The 19219-nt window shown below is 39.6% G+C and overlaps 1 protein-coding gene across 1 annotated transcript in view; it reads right to left on the reverse strand.

Annotated features, from left to right (window-relative positions):
* The window catches only part of LOC109934260 (cation-independent mannose-6-phosphate receptor-like), a 125690-nt gene that overhangs the window by 57141 nt on the left and 49330 nt on the right, over positions 1-19219 (reverse strand). Inside the window, exons 6-9 of the mRNA XM_048600950.1 lie at positions 14112-14229; positions 9897-10011; positions 7854-8013; positions 3321-3516 (exon numbers count right to left, since the gene is read on the reverse strand). Of these exons, the coding sequence (XP_048456907.1) occupies positions 3321-3516; positions 7854-8013; positions 9897-10011; positions 14112-14229 (589 nt within the window). The remainder of the gene's footprint in view (positions 1-3320; positions 3517-7853; positions 8014-9896; positions 10012-14111; positions 14230-19219) is intronic.

Genomic DNA, 19219 nt, shown 5'->3' on the forward strand with positions numbered 1-19219 from the left:
CCAATGGTCTCAATGTGGACTTTACTAGCTTCAAAATCTCCCCACCATGGCCTCATCCCCGCTTCCTTGACCTGTCCATCTTGTCTCCCACCTATCCGCTCCTCCCACCTCACTGACCAACCCCCACCCCCACTTCCCACCTACTAGCTTCATCCCAGCCTCCTTGACCGGTCCATCTTCTCTCCACCTATCTGCTCCACTATTCATCTTCTATCACCGCCTCCCCCTCTCTATTTATTTCAGAGCACCCTTCCCCTCCCCCATTTCTGAAGAAGGGTCCAGACCCGAAACGTCAGCTTTCCTGCTCTTCTGATGCTGCCTGGCCTGCTGTGTTCCTCCAGCCCCACACCTTGTTATGTGCTAACTTCACTAGTTGTTTTCCAGGCACAGGTTGAGCAAGTAATTTGAAATCAAAATAAGTGATGACTACAACTGTGGCTCCTTCAAAGTTAAGACAGTGGACGTTAATCAGCTTGGACCCGTCTGAAACCCACTTCTTCAACACCTCCTTTGTTTTACCCATTTAACAATGATGGCATAATAGACCTTTACTACTTCATTCACAAGATGTGGGCAATGACAAGGCCACTATTTGTCAGCTATACAAGTTTCTCCTTGAGGCAGTGGTGCTAAACTGCCTTCTTGAACTTCTGCAATGCACATGCTGTAGGTATATACGCCCACAGTGCTGATAAGGGAGGGAATGCCACAGTTTGACTGAGCTACAGTGAAAGAACGGAGCTACAAGTCTAAGTTAGTTTGGAGGGGGAATATGCAGATGGCACTGCTCCCATGCATCTGCCACATGTTTCCTAGGTAGCAAAGATCACAGGTTTGGGAGGTGTTGTCATAGAAGCCTTGGTGAGTTGCTATACACAAATCGAGGAGGGAGTGAATGTTGAATGTAGTGGGCAGTGTGGTCTTAGTTGGGCTACTTCACCCTAAGTGGTATGGAGCTCAAGTTTTTGATGGAGCTGTACTCATCCAGGCCAAAGGAGACTATTCCATCATTATCCTGACTTGTGCCTTGCAGACATTTGAGTATCAAAAGGCAGACCTCAGAATTCCTAACCTTTAATGTACTTGTGGTCTCAACCTTTTTTTGACTGGCCCAGATTAGATTCTGTTCAAGGGTAGCCCTCCCAGCATTTCTTGAAAGTTGGAGAATCAATGATAGTACTGCCATTGAATGTCTATCAAGTGATGGTTAGATTCTCTCCCCGAGTTATTACTGATTGGCTTTTATAGCATGTAACATTCATGTCATCTATGAGCCGAGTTCAACAACGCTATTGTTGAAATGTTTTCAGAGACCATTGTGTGCAGTGCCTTCAGCCATTTCTTGATTTCACTTGAAATGAAGTGAAGTCAATTGGCTGAAGACTGGAATCTGTAATGCTAGGGACCCCAGGAAAAGGCCATACTGGATCTTTTACTTGGCACTCCTGATTGAAGATGGATGCCAAGGCTTCAGACTCAACCTTTGCACTGATGTGACAAGCTCCACCATCATTTAGGATGGTATATTTGTGGAGCCTCCAATTGTTAGCTGTTTAGTTGTCTACGACCATTCATTACCAGACCTCAACGTAGCAAATAATCACAAGGAAATCCAAAAGGCTGTTCAAATCACAACAATGAACAGTTGTAACTTCATTTTACCCTGGCTGTGATCACCACTCCAAGTGACAACTGTTTGGTGATTATTTAAAGTTTTACTATTTTTCAAAATGCTGCACAAGAATTCTGTTTCTTCTCCCTCAACTAAAATAATGGAACACAAATGGCCCTGAGATCAAAACACTATGGTAGCAAGCCAGCTTTGGAAAAAACCAGAACAAAAGATGGTACAGATTTACTTGGTAAATGAGCAAAATTATTGAACTGAGAAAAGAATCTCCAAGGCCTGTAAAGTATTTACATTTCTCGCACATCATTTTCTGTCACTATGCATTTCATACCAGAGGGGCCTCAAATGTAACTTATTTTACAACAGGCCAAACAACTAGATTTCCTACATTGGTGTACCAAGGTTTATCAATAGATGACCCCAAAAATGTCTCTACCAAAGGTACCTTGCATCAAATTCTTTGCTCGTTTTGGGCACATAGGAGTGTAAACAACCAGTGCCAATTCCGTTTCCCATCATCCCATGCTTAGGGAGCAGAAAACACACCCAGTTGGCAACATCTTGACTTTAAAAACTCCTATCCTTATTGTTAAACCCCTTCACCATCTCATCCCTATCCACCTAAACTCACCAGCTCCAAAACACTGAACACTGCCAACAAATTGGACCTTCGTGAATCTCCAACATAATTTGCTTCTCCTCTGATAGACTGTTTTGAGGAACAACTCTGCTCCAATATCTGCAACTCTCTCAACTTCTACTTCTCCAATTGTGTTCTCTTTCTCCTACTTCAAATCTATTTCTTTGGCCAAGCTTTTGGTAACCTGGTCTCATAGCTCACTTGGCTCCATAACAAGTTGTGCCTGTTAAGTGCCTTCAGATGGTTTGTTACATAACCGGTATTATATAAAGCGCAAGCTGTTATTGAACTACACAGCAATATTTGAGAACGTTTTCCAATATTGATAGGTACCAAATTATCCCAACAAGTCGTCCATTGGAACAACATTTAATTCCCCATTTGAATCATACACAAACCAATTGTTCAGCATTACATCAACAAACCAAAAATATTTTCTTAATTTTGTGATAAACTGGAACTTGACAGCCCAGCCATTTGCTCCAAATGTTGACAAAATGGTTCAAGCCGAGAAGCAGTGGTGTTGGGGAATGATGGAAACAGTAAACAAAACTTGTATTTTATACTAAATAAAATCAGAAATTGTTGCAGAACCTCAGGTTTGTCACCATCTGTGGGAAGAATGCAGAGTTAACATTTCAAGTCCAATAATACTTTACTAGAGGCTATGAAGAAGAGTCAACAAACTTGAAACGTTTACTCTGCTTTCTTCCCATTAATGCTGCCAGACATGCTGAGTTTTGCCAGCAATTTGCTTTTTGTTTCCAATCTCCAGCATCCATCGTTCTTTGTTTTATGTTGTATTTTGTTTAGTACCTTACATGACCCAAGGGCAACTGGAGTGCTTTGTAGGCAGTAATATACTTTTCAGCATAGTCACAGTTGCAACACAGAAAAGTCAAAATAGAAATACCAACAAACCTAATCCAGTACCATTTCAACAACATTTGCCGAGAGTTACTGACACCAATTTCCAGGATCTCAGGTCATGGTTACCACTTAAAATTGATTGACATCTTTATCTCAACCAAATAAAATGTGACTACATACCTGAGCGTCTGATTTTCATATCGTCCTGCAACCTTACTAAAGGAAGCTTCTAGTTTAGTTTGACATGATGCTACAAAACCTCTATCATCGCTGCAGACATCAGAGCTGATCTGTCCGCACACGTTCAGGTAATAATAGTATTCAGCAGTGGTGTCATCAGTCTTCTTGGGGACAACATGATATGGATTGCTAGATGCTGGACAAAAAACAAAATTCAAGGACAGAAGGTGGCAAACAGGATTATTATTTAAAACCAGCACCATAAAAGCCATTAAAATAAACCAAACAATCGCTAGCTTTATCGACTTGCTTCCACACATTACATAAAACACAACCTCCAACTTTGTGTCAAAGGGCAGACATATTAACAGCAAACAAACCACTCAGTCTGTTTCCTCACAAAACAGAATTTGTCAAAGTAAATATGCTTGGAAGCTCTTTGAGGAATTAATCCAAATGATGTCTTTCATACTACATCTTAAAGTATGGCTCAAATAACTAACATTTCTGAGAAACCTCAAAAGTCTAGCATATGCTATATCCAGATGCATAACTATCCCTTGTAAAAAAAAGTCAGAAGTCACATGACACTAGGTTATTGTACAACAGGTTTATTTGAAATCACAAGCTTTCAGAGCGCTGGTCCTTCATCAGAGCTTTGAAATCTTGCGATTTCAAATAAATCTGTTGGACTATAACCTGGAAGAGTCATGCGACTTCTGCTTTTGTCCACCCCAGTCCAATACCAGCACCTCCACATTGTGAACAAACACAGTTCAGGATATTTGATTAGATGTCAGTTTCAATGTTAGCAAATACGTTTGAGGAACTTTATGTAGCAATTAATTAGGGTTTCAGTGCATTACCTGACAGTGAGGGATTGAGTTTCGGAGCCATGAGGTCATGTTGCAGCTGTACAAAACTCTGCTGCGGCCGCACTTGGAGTATTGCGTACAGTTCTGGTCGCCGCATTATATGAAGGATGTGGAAGCATTGGAAAGGGTGCAGAGGAGATTTACCAGGATGTTGCCTGGTATGGAGGGAAGATCTTATGAGGAAAGACTGAGGGACTTGAGGCTGTTTTCGTTAGAGAGAAGAAGAAGGTTAAGAGGTGACTTAATAATAGAGACATACAAGATGATCAGAGGATTAGAAAGGGTGGACAGTGAGAGCCTTTTTCCTTGGATGGTGATGGCTAGCACAAGGGGACATAGCTTTAAATTGAGGGGTGATAGATATAGGACAGATGTCAGAGGTAGGTTCTTTACTCAGAGTAGTAAGGGCGTGGAATGCCTTTCTTGCAACAGTAGTAGACTCGCCAACTTTAAGGGCATTTAAATGGTCATTGGATAAACATATGGATGATAATGGAATAGTGTAGGTTAGATGGGCTTCAGATTGGTTTCACAGGTCGGTGCAACATCAAGGGCCGAAGGGCCTGTACTGCGCTGTAATGTTCTATGTTCTATATTCTAATGTGAAAGAAACATGTTAAATTGAGACAAAAGAATTAGACTTCTGTAAGGCGGCTAGAATTTGCAAGGTTATGCTGAAAACATGAAGGATTTGGACTCTGAATTGCAGAGAAAGCGGGTGCAGAACATAGCCCAAAAGGCTTCCTTTGGTATCACAATTGTCATCCTGTAATATTTTAGCTATTCTATTTGGCAGGGTTGTAAACAGTTGAATGTGTAAATTGTCTTTATCCTCTATATAAATTAATGCACCACTGTAGAAATTATATTTAAAACACTGTCAGATTAAGGCTTCTCCTCAAGTGCACTGCTTTTAAACACACACAATTCAACCCAACCTCAAAACACTGTAGAAGATTGAATCTTTTTAAGCACAAACTATGTCCAGTATAAAGTTTCAATGATCTTTCACATGGATCCAAGAAGAATTAGAATGAAAAATCAGCCCCAAAACAGATCACGCATTACCTTTTTGGGTGGAGGAGCAGGTTTAAGAGCTGAATGGCCTAGTTCTGCTTCTTTATGTAGATTTCTAGTAGAATAGCAGACAAATTTTTTAAATGTACCAATGAACCTGCCCATTGAGCCTTCTTTCTATCTCACCAGGGATTTCACCTTCCTTTTCATGGATTTTTTTTTAAAAAACTATTTCTCCTCTTGCCTTTATATGCAGTTACAGAATTTTGAATCTCATCTCCTGAAGGGAAAGTTACAGGTGTTCCATCTCCTTGATAATAAATACTGGTACAAAATAGTCATTTAAGTACTGCCACAAGTGACTGTCCTGACCATCCTTCAGTAGTCTAACTCACAATCATACTTTGCTATGTTTTATTCATTTGCTTGTAGAATATTCTACCATTTTGCTTTATGATCATTGATAATTTAGCTCCATATTGCCACCTCTTCAAGTCTTTTTTTTAAAATATCTCTTCTAGTCTTTGCATTAATACTCATTTTCTCTACACCCATTTTGGTAGCCTCAATTTTTCCTTTATGGCTTTAATCATGATATCATTAGTGATTAGTTTATTTTTTATTTAAGCAACTTGTTTTCTGTTACTCTTGATCAGAATATCAATATAACTTTCCATTTTCTTTGCACAAATTCTAATTCCACCCCCTTAAAAACAGTTTTTTCTTCACTTTATCACCCTGAAAAATTTAATTTAATTTTCTCAAATATTGTCCCAAACCAAAGATTATCATGATCACTGTTGTCTCAATGTTTCACTGCTTTTACTACTCATTTTCTCCAATTCATTTCCCAATTATCAGAGTGAGTCTTTTCTTGTTGGGCTCATTAAACCAATACGCAAGAGTTCTGCAGATTGCAGCAACATCATTGCCTTTTCCCCTTTACCCAACTCTTTTGGTTAATTCATTTCATAGAAGCTAAATTTTTCAGTGATTGCTCTTCTAGATATTTCCTAAATCAACCTGTTCAGAGATATTTTACACACTTCTGAAGTAGGTGGGACTTGAACCCAGTTTCCTGGCTCAGAAACAAGAACAACATGCTCCACATGATTGTTCAATGCTTCAATTCATTTCCCCAATTTGTTCACATTTCATTATCCATCTCCCCCTTTCATTATTATGTGTTTTTCAGTCTACTCCTACTTAAAAGATTTATTAAAGTCAATTGTTCAAGCCTGTCTATATGTATTCTAACTTATTACGGTTTTACTTTTTTTCTAATTTGTTATCTCTAAATGCAACTGCTTAATCTTCTCCTTTTCTAAGTATATTATAGTCTGTAATATTGAATTCTTAACTCAGTTTTTTTCTCAAAATCACACCTCAGCAATCCCTACATTATCTGGTTTCTCAACTATCACCAGTCCACCTATTTTATTGTAAACATTGGATATGGCTGAAGAGTCTAATCCATTTCTTAAATAGCTGTTCCTCATCTTATTTTTATCCAAATGTTTGGTACTTCTATTTTCTACAACTATTAATTTATAGCTTTCCATAGTTAATATTGCCCATGCTCTCCTTGTTTCACTGCATCCCCTGCAACCCCTCCAAGAGGTTTAAAGCCTTTATCATCTCAAATTTACTTTTTCCATTATGATACTGGTCCCACTCAGCTCAAAATGCAACCCTTTCCTGTCATAACAGTATCCCATGAAAATTAACTTTTCTTTCCCGGGTACCGAACTCGGGATGCAGACCTTCCCTAATCTTTCAATTTACATTTAGCGCACTGTACAGGTTTTTAAATCATTCCATTATAGTTTCAATTATAAACAAATTGTGTTGAAAATTTACCTTAATGACAGACATTTCAATAGGTAGGTTAGTTGCACACAAAAAACTGCGCATCCCTAAGCCTTCACAAGGAAGCGTATCAAAGACCAGGAGAGATCCAGATTTAATTTCTGGGAAGAAACAATAGATTCTACTCGTGCTGCACCTGCATGTGAGGATATCAGCAAGAAGCTTGAAGGGCTGGTTAACATTGTTGGTTGAATTGTGATACAGAGCACACCAACAGCACAAGTTCATTTCCTGTACTAGCTTCTCAACTCTCACCCCTCGCCTGAGTCATGACGACTCAACACCAGTCACTTCTCTAATGAGTGAGAAACTCTGATACTATGAGATTTCATCTTCCTTTTATTGACATCCCATGTAGTATCACAGCACTCGCTTAAGATGTACAGAAATTGTGGACACTTCCTTAAAGCACAGAAGGGTGACAACCACCAAAGAGAACATATTCAATGCTTTACTATCCTCATACAGATCTTTTTTTAAAAAGGCAATATACAAATCAAATTAAGACTTGGGGTTGAAAGCATGCAAAAAAAAAAAACCAAGCTACAATCTTAGGTAATTTTTGGAAGTACTGTGTATACAAAGACTTCAATGAAATATAGGCTCTTTAAAAAAATCAGAAAATTGACAGCAAAACAACCAGGAGAACAACTTGGTTTACATTTCTACCATAATTTATTTTACTACTCTAGACATCTGTAGTTAGATGAGCTATCACAGGTGCATTGCCTACGATTATACATTTATTATTCTGTAACAGTACACTTCTTACCAGTCAATGTGAGGGGTGTCAGATCAATGGAGATGTCATGCTGGTCACTTACAAGCTTGCAGTTATGGCTTTCTAGGTAATCTCTGGGGCAGGCATATTCAGTAACCCATTCAATTTCATAGCGACAGTTAGTACTGGCAATTAACTTGGGATCTGTACCCTATTAAACCAAACATATTTGTATTGTAAGTCAAGATCATAAAATCAAAAGTGCAAATTCTACAAGTTTCTCAATGCCTGAAATACCTGTAAAATGTGAAAATGGTTTCATGTACACTCCCTGCAAACCAAACTTACATTAGTTCCAAAATAAAATTAAAATATGTCTATTTACCTAGTTAAATATAATGGAATACAACCTTATTTTCCCCAAATTCAGAAATATTGCAAAACATAGTAATGAACATCAAGGATTCCAAGACCCAAATAAAGAAAAGAAATTGAAGAAAACACTGTAGCCCTCTGCAGAATCCAGAACAATATGTTAAGTTGTCCTTAGGTTTGCCAACACAAAAGGGACTTTGAAGAGGCAGCAAAAATTGATGGATGATCAAGGCTCCACTGTATCATAATTTTCATCCTTAACTTAAGAAATGAAGCTTCATCTTTTGGCAAGTATTGAACTGACATTAGCAATTTAAGCAAATGTTCATTTTTTTTTCAGCCACATTATCCTGGTAAACTCAGTGCCCCGCTTTTGAAGTGAATAATCTAGAATCCAATTTACATATTATTGATACCAGAATTGCATGTTATCTGCATAACATCTATGTCATTTGTCAATTTTAAGAATAAATTATTTAACTAAACAGTGGTCATGTTCTGGAGAAACAGAAAACACTTGAAATGAAATTAAAAGAAATTTATACTCGAGGGGATGTGACCAAGGGAAATCGTGGTTTATAAAGAAAATTTGATACAATACAGTGTAGTAACTTGAGTGAAGAAAGCTGATGGGAACGTGAATCATGAGATCAGAGGCCACAAAAAGATAAAAGGTAGCTTCAGAAAATGGGCAACAAGGCAGGTAAAGTATAATGTGGATTTAAGAGATTCTCATTTATTACAGTAATACAAAACAATTTTTCAAAGACTTCAACCTTTCAAAAGTCGATGTTGAAAAATTGTGTGCACTTCAAGAAACACAGCAATGGCTTAGGTAGTCAAATGGCATATTGGCTCTTATAGAAAAGGCACTGGAGTACAAGCATAAGGAACTCTTGTGACAGCTGTCCAGAACTCTGTTGAGACTACACTTAGTAGTGTATACAGTTTTTCCGCTCCATATACAAGAAAGGATATGCTTGCTTTGAAGCAGCTTCACTAATTTAGAAGAATGGAGAGTGGGAAGTGATTTCATTAAAAGATACAAAATTCTGAAGGCAGTCAACAAGGTGGATGCTGAAAGGAAGTTTCCTCTGCTTGGGGAATTTAGATTACAAAGTCAGTTTCAGGCCAAGTCTTGAACATTTGGGACTGAGCTGAGGAAAAACTTCAGAGGAGTGTACACCTTTAGAAATCTCTTCCCAATGAGGCTCCGGAAGTTCACTCTCAATGTATTCAAGGCTGAAACAAATTTTTGATGTCTCATCCAATTAAAGAATTGGGAGAACTTGCAGAAAGCAGAATGGGGTAGAAGATCAATCATGATTACATTGATTGGTACAGCTGGCTTGAAAAGGACAAATGGTCATTTTGGACATCCACTGTACTCTTATTACAATACTAGCTGGTCAACATTACAGCCAAAGCTCTCAAAGTTAAGGCCACTAGACAATGATGGAAATATGTATTAATACGGGAATCAAATAGAACATTTATCTTTTCTAAAATGTTTCAAGGAAGCAGAATTAAACAGATATCAAATTGCTGCAATAAAAATCAAGTGGTAATTATTAAACATGTATGACTTAAAAACTCTTTCAACTGAAGGGGTTTATAGCTGAGGAAGAGACAGTTGTACTATTCCTCAATTATTCCTATTCTATCCAGAAAAGATCAGCTTTCCATTTCAGTACAAATGTTTTCAACCTGTTTACAAACCTGTCTCCTTCCAGAGGGACAGATTAAAGTAATGGTGACAGCAGGTTTATGATTGCCACAAAACGCTGGTGACTTTTCATTTCCATTATTTTTTTTGGCATAGCGAAGCATTAACCTGAAACATAAATTGAAGGACATAGTTAAAAATTGCATTGAAGGCACATTGAATGTATCACTGAACAAATAATCCAGAACTCCTAAGCTAATGTTATGGGGACATGGGTTTAAATTCAACCGTGTCAGATGGTGAAACTCAATTAGCAAAATGTGACTGTGCACTCTTTCATAAAATCCATCTTGTTCACAACGCCCTTTGGAAAGAAAACTTGCCACCCTTACTTGGTACCTGCAACTCCAGACTCTCAACAGTACCATTGATTCTTAACTGCCCTTTGAAATGGAGTTAGCAAAGCCACTCCGTTTTTATTGGACTGCTACAAACTGTGAACAAAGGAGTAAAACTGGATGCAGCACCTGGCATTAAACCTAAGCACCAGAAAGTACACCACCAAGCACAATTTTGAAAACACTGCAAAGTCTTCATTACCAACATCTGGGGTTTGTGCCAAAATTGGAACAGCTGTCTCACACTGATAGACTATTGCTCAACAGGTTGGTAAAAGGCATGATTCTGTGGCTATAATTATGTCCTAGATACCACCATCAATATCTGTCCCATAGATAGGGCAACCCAAAAGAGGTGGCAGCAGTGCTATATAAGCAGGAAGGAGTTATCCTGCGAGTATATTGCTATTAGATCAAAACACACAAGTTCCTCCTGATTATTACATACCCATTGCCCTCAGCTGAGGAATTAGTAAATGTTGAACATGACTTCAAGAAGTCCAAAGGTGGAAAGGGCATAGAACATAATCTGGGTGGGAGACTTCAAGTATCTATTGTCAAGAGTGGCTTGGTATCAGCCTGACTGACAGAGTTGGCAGAATCCCAGCTACTAGACTGAGTCACAAAAGGTGGAGAAGCAGCCAAGAAGGTATGAGTGACCAAGTCCTCAAAACGTACCTACCACAGATGCATCTATCTATACAATATTAATCGAAACAACTACTACCCAGTCCCAACTTCATATTAATGATAGTTTCCATTCTGTTGCGAGGCACTACCACTGTGCTAAATGAGACAGTCTTGGCAGTAATGTTGACCAGCTAGTATTGTACTAAGAGTACAGCAGATGGTGCTGCATCCAGTTTTATTCCGTTGTTCACACTTTGTAGCAGTTTGATAAAAACTGAGTAAATTCTCTCTCATCACAGCCTCCTTTCTCACCTATTTCGGTATCATCGGCAAATTTTGCTATGTTACACTCTGTTCCAGCTTGCAGATCATTTATATAGATTGCAAATAGTTGAGGTCTATGAACAGAACACTGTGGCACCCCACTAGTTATGGTTCACCAGAGAAGGACCCATTTGTCCCAACCGTATGCTGTAAGTCAACCGATCCTCTATCCAAGCCAATACTCCACCCTTAACACCCAAAACCTAACCTTCTGGATCAATCTTTTATGCAGCACCTTATCAAATACTTCTTGGAAGTCTTCATGTACCACATCCACTGGATCCCCACTATCCACATGACTGGTCACATCCTCAAAAGACCTGCAGCAAGTTTGCCAAGCACAACTTGCCCTTTATGACACTGGCAAAACGAGCTTCATTTTCCCCCAAATGTTCAGTTATCTCCTCCTTCAAGACAGACTCCAGCAACTTCCCCACCACAGATCAGTTAGTTTTACGTCTGCCCCTTTTGCCATGTCCTGTTTTGACTAGGGTGTCATGTTAGCATGTTTCCATTCATGGGTACCTTTCCAGAATGGAGTGAATTTTGGAATATCATAACTAATGCATCTGCTATCTGCTGCCACATCCTTTAATACCCTAGGGTGCTATCCACCTGCCTTTAATCCCAGCAGTTTACTTAATACCTTCTCCCTGGCTATAGTAATTTCATCAAGATTTTCTTCCTTTTTTACATATTTTAAAAGCTTTTGATATCAATGCTGTTAGTATTTCTGTTAGTTTCCTTTTGCAGTTCATCTTAGCTCTTTTGATTTGTTTTTAGTAACCCCTTGCTAAGGTTTAGAGTTCTCCCAATCCTCCAGCGTGCCACTAGCTTTTGTGGTTTGGTATGTCCTAGTTTTTGTCTATCTTATCCTTGACTTCCTTGTTAAGCCATGGATGATTTTTCACCTTGTTAGAACTTGAGAGCAAGAAGAGAGTACACTTTAATTGAGAGGTGTTAAGTATCTCCCTAAGTATTTTCCACCTCTTTAATTGTCCTGACTATTAACATTTTTGCCCAGTCCACTAGGGCCAACTCTTGTATGCAACTGTCTTCATTCTTTCCATCTGAATCTGAAACTCTAACATGTTGTGGTCACACCTTCAAACAGGATCCTCACTAACAAGGCCTTTTAACAATCCTTCCTCATTACATGACACCAAATCTAAAGTAGCCAGTTCTCTGATTGGTTTGATGACATGTTGCTCTGAAACAACCCTTCATATACTCTACGTACCTTTCTTTGAGGCAATACTTCCCAAGTTGATTAATCCAGTCAATATGCACGTTCAAATCATCCATAATTACTGTTGTGCCCTTCTCACAAGCCCTCATTATCTCCTGGTTTGTACTGTGCCATACTTCATAAGTACTATTTGCAGGTCTTTAAATTACTCTTAACAAGGAATTTCTTCCCTGGCTTTTAATTTCCATCCAGACTTAATAAACATTTTGGTCGCTGGGGCCAACAGCATTTCTTAATACAGCCTTGTAGGCATCCTTAACCAATAAAGCAAGTCCACCTCCTACTCCTTGCTTATCCTTTTGGAATACCGAGTACCCATGGACATTTAACTCCCAGTCTTGATCTTCCTGTAAAACCACATTTCAGTAATCTCCACCAGGTTGTACTCATTTATCTCTGTGCCGTCAGCTCATCAACTTTATTCCAAAAACTGCATTTAGGTACAAGGTTTTTAAACAAGGCATTTCCACCACTGAATTTTCCGCCATCATCCCGGGGGTTACAGTTGACTAGAAACTAAACTGGATCAGACAGACTCTGGTAACAAGAACAGACCCAATACTAGGAAATCTGCAGTAAACAATTCACTTACCTCCCCTACACGCTTGCCAACATCTCAAGTGTTTGACACTATCCAAGAGAAAGCTGCCCATTTGAATTGCACCCATCAACCACTGTCATTATTCATTTGCTTTATCACTGATACACAAGTGGAGGTGATCAAAAGTCCTCCAACAGTACCTTCCAAACACTCAACTTCTACCTGGGTGGTTTTTTTGGGGGAGGGTGGGCGGGGCAGTGGTGTGGACGTATGGAATCACCATTGCAGATTTCCCTCCAACCCTCCCATCATCCTGACTCGGAACTATATCGCTCACTGTTCAAAACCTGGAACCCCCATTCTATCTGCACTATGGGTGTCCCTACACTCGAAAGACTGCAATGGTTCAAGGAAGTAGCTGACCCACCTCTTCCAGGGCAATAAATTGATAGCTTATGGACATTGCTGGCTACACCATAAGTGAGGAATTGGGTGGGTGGGGGAGGAGGAAACATGCTCACCTCTGTTTCCCATGTACAATGTACACGAATACAGTCAAAGACCTTGTATGCATTTATTTACCTTAAATTTGATTTCCAATGCAAAATATCTGCAAAGAGTTTTTCACCACTGCTCAATGTCAATTTCATGCATATTTTCACTTCTACCTTAGCTCTATTATACTGGAAACAATGTTTACATTCTAAACATGAGAAAATGAAGACTAATGGAAAATATGATAGTTAAATACACAGAATATAGTTGGTGATGATTAATCAAAAAATAAAATGCAGCTTAGACCAGGAAAATTGTAATTTTGAAACTTATCGTTACTTTACATCAGAAATTGCAGTCCAAGAAGGGATATTAAAACATGAACCAGTGTGTTAGCTGAATATCTAACATCTCAGGAAATTGATTGATATAAACATTTAAATACTTAGTTCTCAACTATACTTGATATCAGAAGGCTCACTATATAAAAAAATCAGAATTCCAGGTTAAAGTGGAAATTATACACAAAATGACTTCAATGTAAGCATAGTGTAAGCTCTACATTTAAAAATTTTCTTCTGGTAAATCAAATAAAATGTGACACTTGGAATTCCAATGACGCATTTCCTACCTGTCTTTGCCAACTAGTTTTAAAGCATCTGTTGGTTGGCCAACATCAAATGCAGTGGATCCTTTCAACAAGCAGGCACTGCTGCCAGATTTACACGCCGAGGTCTGGCCTGAAGGAGCTAGCAGTTAAACAAATAATACTATTAAAAACTAGAACCAAAACCTTTTACTTGCACTCTACTTCCTCACTTCATAAATTCAAGCATTGCGAAGTAATTACAGTACAAAAGGGAGCCACTCAACGATCCACTTACAAAAAATTTGCTTAAGAGTAATTCCATCAAAACGTATTGTCTTGGACTCATCAGAACAAAAAGGTAAAATTGCAATATTTCAAAAGGAAACTGTAATTCACAATACAGAAAAGGGTGTTAATTGTTTGTTAAGTCAATTAATTGGTCAAGGTGTTAGAGAATATATCCTAATACTTCTACATCATTTAAAAGCAGCACATGCCTGGACATGTTCCTTTCAACCTGCATACAAATGTGCAGCTTCTAACAGGTGAGGCACATTGTTAGGTTGACTGATAATAAACAATGGGATATAGGAATTTCAGTATTGACGCAATGCCAGGTACTTAGACTCCATGTTCCAATGATGGGCGAATAGAATCAAACACCACATGTTTTTGTTCCAAAAGTACAAGTTGCTGGAAAAGCTCAGCAGGTCTGGCAGCATCTGAAGAAAAAAAAAAAAATCCAGAGTTAACGTTTCGGGGCCAGTGACCCTTCCTCAGAACTGATGGCGGCTGGGAAAATGTCAGCTTACGTGCAGAAAATAGGGATGGTGGGATGGGGTAGGCAGTAAATGACAGGATAGAGCCGAGAGAGCGAGAGAAGAACGGTTGGACAAAGGAGTTGATAACGATCTGGCTAGGACGGTAAATAGTTGTTAATGGGGACTGTTAGTGGCTAACAACAGGTGGCATGTAATGGTAGGCTGTGATAACAAGGCCTGGGACAAGGGAGAGTTTAGGCCCTAGAATTATTGAATTTGATATGGAGTCCGGAGGGCTGCAGGGTCCCCAAGCAGAAAATGAGGTGTTGTTCTTCCAGCTTGCGGTTAAACACTGCAGCAAGCCAGAGAGTGATGTTAGCCAGGGAACAGGATGGTGTGTTGAAGTAGCAGGCAACAGGTAGCTCAGGGTCTTTTTTGCAAGCAGAATATAGATGTTCTGCGAAACAGTCACCCAGTCTACACTTCACAGAACATCCACATTCTGCTCGCAAAAAAGACCCTGAGCTACTTGTTGCCTGCTACTTCAACACCACCTTGTTCCCTGGCCAACATCTGTGACTGTAGCTTGCTGCAGTGTTCCAGTGAAGCTTAGCGCAAGCTGCAAGAACACCACCTCATTTTCCACTTGGGGACCCTGCAGCCTTCCAGACTCCATATCAAATTCAATAATTCTAGGGCCTAAATTCTCCCATGACCTCACACACCAGGCCTTGTTATCACAGCCTCCCATTACACACTACATATTGTTAGTCACTAACAGTCCCAATTAACAACTATTCACCCTCCTAGCTAGACAGTTATCACTTCCTTTGTCTATCCAACCACTCTTCTCTCTCTCTTTAGGTTCCACCCTATCGTTCACTCCCTACCCCTACCCCAACCCCTTCCTATTTTCTGCATATAAGCTGACATTTTCCCAGCCACCATCAGTTCTGAGGAAGGGTCACCAGACCTGAAACATTAACTCTGATTTTTAATTCACAGTTGCTGCCAGACTTAATGAGCTTTTCCAGCAACTTCTATTTTTGTTCCTGATTTACAGCATCTCGCAGTTCTCTCGATTTTTACCACATACTTTTGGCTATTCACAGTAGGCAAAGTACTGAAAGTATTCAAACAACATGTTTGCAAAACTCAGAACATTATCAAAAGTCACACAGAGAAGTGTGCTGGGAAATACAGTAACAAACTTAAGACTAAGTGGTTGGCACTGCTGCCTCACAGCACCAGGGTCCGGGGCTCAATTCCACCCTCGGGCGACTGTGTGGAGTTTGCACATCCTCCTCATACCTGCGAGGGTTCCTCTGGGCGCTCCGGTTTCCTCCCGCAGTCCAAAGATGTGCAGGCTAGGTGGACTGGCCATGCTAAATTGCCCATCGTGTTCAGGGATGTGTAGATTAGGTGGGTTATAGGGGGATGGGTCTGGGTGGGATGATCGGAGGGTCGGTGTGGACTTGGGCCAAAGGGCCTGTTTCCACACTGTAGGGATTCTATGATTCTATGATCAGTTAAACTTGCAATGTTTTCTCAGCAATACTCAACTTGTGTTATAGAACAAAATACTGAGAATTGGGAGTCTGAAATAACACCTGCAGAATGAGAGAGTTAATGTACAAGTCAACTACCTTTCATTAAAACTAGAAAATGTTAAACAGCAAGTTAAGTGGCGAGAATATGAAAACAGGCAAAAGGAAAGACTGCAAGACAGGAGAGATTAAAGTACAGAGTAGATGATGCAAGGCCAAAAGGCAGTGCGAAAGGAATATGTAAAGCCAAATATATGCCTAAGGGCATTGCAAATAACAGAATGACAAGCTGCTTTTCAAAACCAAAAAAAAATAAATAAATAAATCAGTAAATCTAAAACATGCCAAAACTAGGCACAGGATATTTGTTGAATTCTATGTTGTGTTTGCAATGCTGTAAGATGAGCCTTCATACCCAACCTCAAACAGCCTGCTTCAAATCTCATTTCCAAAATCTACCAACAGGATTGCCCTGGTATACCAAGTGTTTCAGTCTACACTGCCTCAATGAAGTGAATTCTTTCATTCTCAGTTTCTACATCACCAACCACCCCCACCACTCCTCTTCGTAATGCAGTTTCTCTGTATAATAGCATGAGTAGAACTCAACTTCTTTCTTTATTCATTAGTGGGCTGACAGCGTTGCTGGCCAGCCAGCATTTATCGCTCATCCCTAATTACCCAGGGGGCAGTTAAGAGTCAACCACATTGCTGTGGGTCTGGAGTCACATGTAGGCCAAACCAGGTAAGGAGGTAGTTCCCTTCCCTAAAGGGCATTAGTGAACCAGATGGGCTTTTCTGACAATCGAGAATGGATTCATGGTCATCATTAGATTCTTAATTCCGGATATTTATTGAATTCAAATTCCATCATCTGCCGTGGCGAGATTTGATTTTAACGGATTTCTCCCTTAAACAAAGAGCCAGATTCTCCAACCTCACTAAATTTGATCTTACACTGAAGAACTTTAATCCCATTCACCTTCTCCAGATAAAAGGCAGCGCTGAACATGTGCACCATTCCAAGTTATGCCTGTTTTTTGGTGGGGTGTGTGAACTTTCCTTGCTCCGGTCTTAGAGGCCTCCTCCCTCATTTTTTGATACATTTGAGGATTTCATCGGTGTTGTTTCCTTCTCTCAGCCCAAATGGAAACATTGTATAAACCCACCTTTCCATTGCTTTCAGACAGACCATCTCTTGACATCTGCTGTCCTCAACCTAACCTATCCCCAAAAATTGAGCAAGGCAAGTGTTAGAGATGGCCCACATGAAAGTAAGTAAAAAGACAGGTCATAAATTTTTTCAATTTTATTGGGGATAGTTAACAAATATTAAGACCACTGGCAGCCCCACCACCTTGACTATGTGCCCCATTCTTCACTTCTGAAAAGATTCCAATCCGTTTTGAGTTTTTCGGTCTCTGTCGCACCTGTTCTAATGATGTGACCTTCCTAAGGAGTGCTTGATGTGCCCTCCTCTTTCCTCAACTAGAAACTCCCAGTGGTTAAGAGACCTCTACTGTGTGCTTCTCATTTTGTGCAGTTCTGTTCTCACCATCTCCCCTCCCGATCAAGGCTAGCATTCTTTAGTTCCTCACCTCATACAGCTTCCACAGTTGAGCAGCACACTCCACTATTTCAATCACAAATTGGGATTCCTCCAAACACCTTTCCACCCCCCCCCCCAACCCCTTTTACCATTTCAAAAAGAACTGTTTGCTTTCTGACACTGAATCTACATTTCTTCCTATTTTCAACAGCATCTTTTCATGCAAGCATAGAGATACAACTGCTCTTACCCCACAATTTTTTTTTAATCATATAATATACTTTCCATGTGAAGCAACTACTTACGAGTACTGTTTTTAAATATAGAACACTATTCATATGTTGTCTTCTCTACACCAGGAAATCAGAAGCAGATTTGGTGACCACAGGCATAATGCTGAGATAACAAGGTGTAGAGCTGGATGAACACAGCAGGCCAAGCAGCATCATAGCAGCAGGAAGGCTGACGTTTCAGGCCTAGACTCATCAGAAAATGCTGTCATTTTAATCCTCCAACTTCCTCTCATTGGCCACTGCACTGACTCATTGAGTGTTCCAATTAATCTCAATGCAAACTCAGCAGTACCTCATCTTTCTAGTAGACCTCCAGAGTCTACCAGATTCAGTATGCAGTTCAACAATTTCAGACTGTGATCTTTATACACATTGGTTTGCAGGTTTTGGTTTTACTCATGTTTTCTCCATTTGCTTTTGAAACCAAGAGCTGTTAAATGTCATTCACACCACATCTAATGTTTCCTACTCGTCTCCTAACCACTTCCTGTGGCCTTGTACAACCACATGTTTCAAACAATCTCTCCCATTTACAATCCTCTGACATTCTTTATGTTCTTTATCCCACCCTCCCTTTACTTGTTTAAAGCAGATTCTTGTGTACATTTGACTATCCAGTTCAGCTGAAAATGTGAGTCCAAAACGTTAACTCTGAACACAACTGGTCTGAATTGCTGACCATTTCCTGCATTGTTTTTTTCAATCCAATACCAACGCTTATGCTCAATCCCATCAACATCTTTCTATTCCTTTCTCTCTTTGTATTTATCCAGCTTTCCTCAATTAAATTTACATTAGCATGGGAGGACAGCAATAATGCTTTTAGACCAGTAATCCAGGAGGCGTAGTCAGATACCCTGGGGATACAGTTTCAAATGCCAAAGTAGCAGGTGGAGGAGTTTAAAAATCAATTAAATCCAGAATTAAAAGAATCATTGTATTGTAACCATGAAACTATCATATTTATGGAAGCAAACCTTACCTGGTTTGAGATAACAAG

The sequence above is a fragment of the Rhincodon typus genome, chromosome 9 (assembly GCF_021869965.1).
Source record: "Rhincodon typus isolate 14 chromosome 9, sRhiTyp1.1, whole genome shotgun sequence".
Classification (NCBI taxonomy): domain Eukaryota; kingdom Metazoa; phylum Chordata; class Chondrichthyes; order Orectolobiformes; family Rhincodontidae; genus Rhincodon; species Rhincodon typus.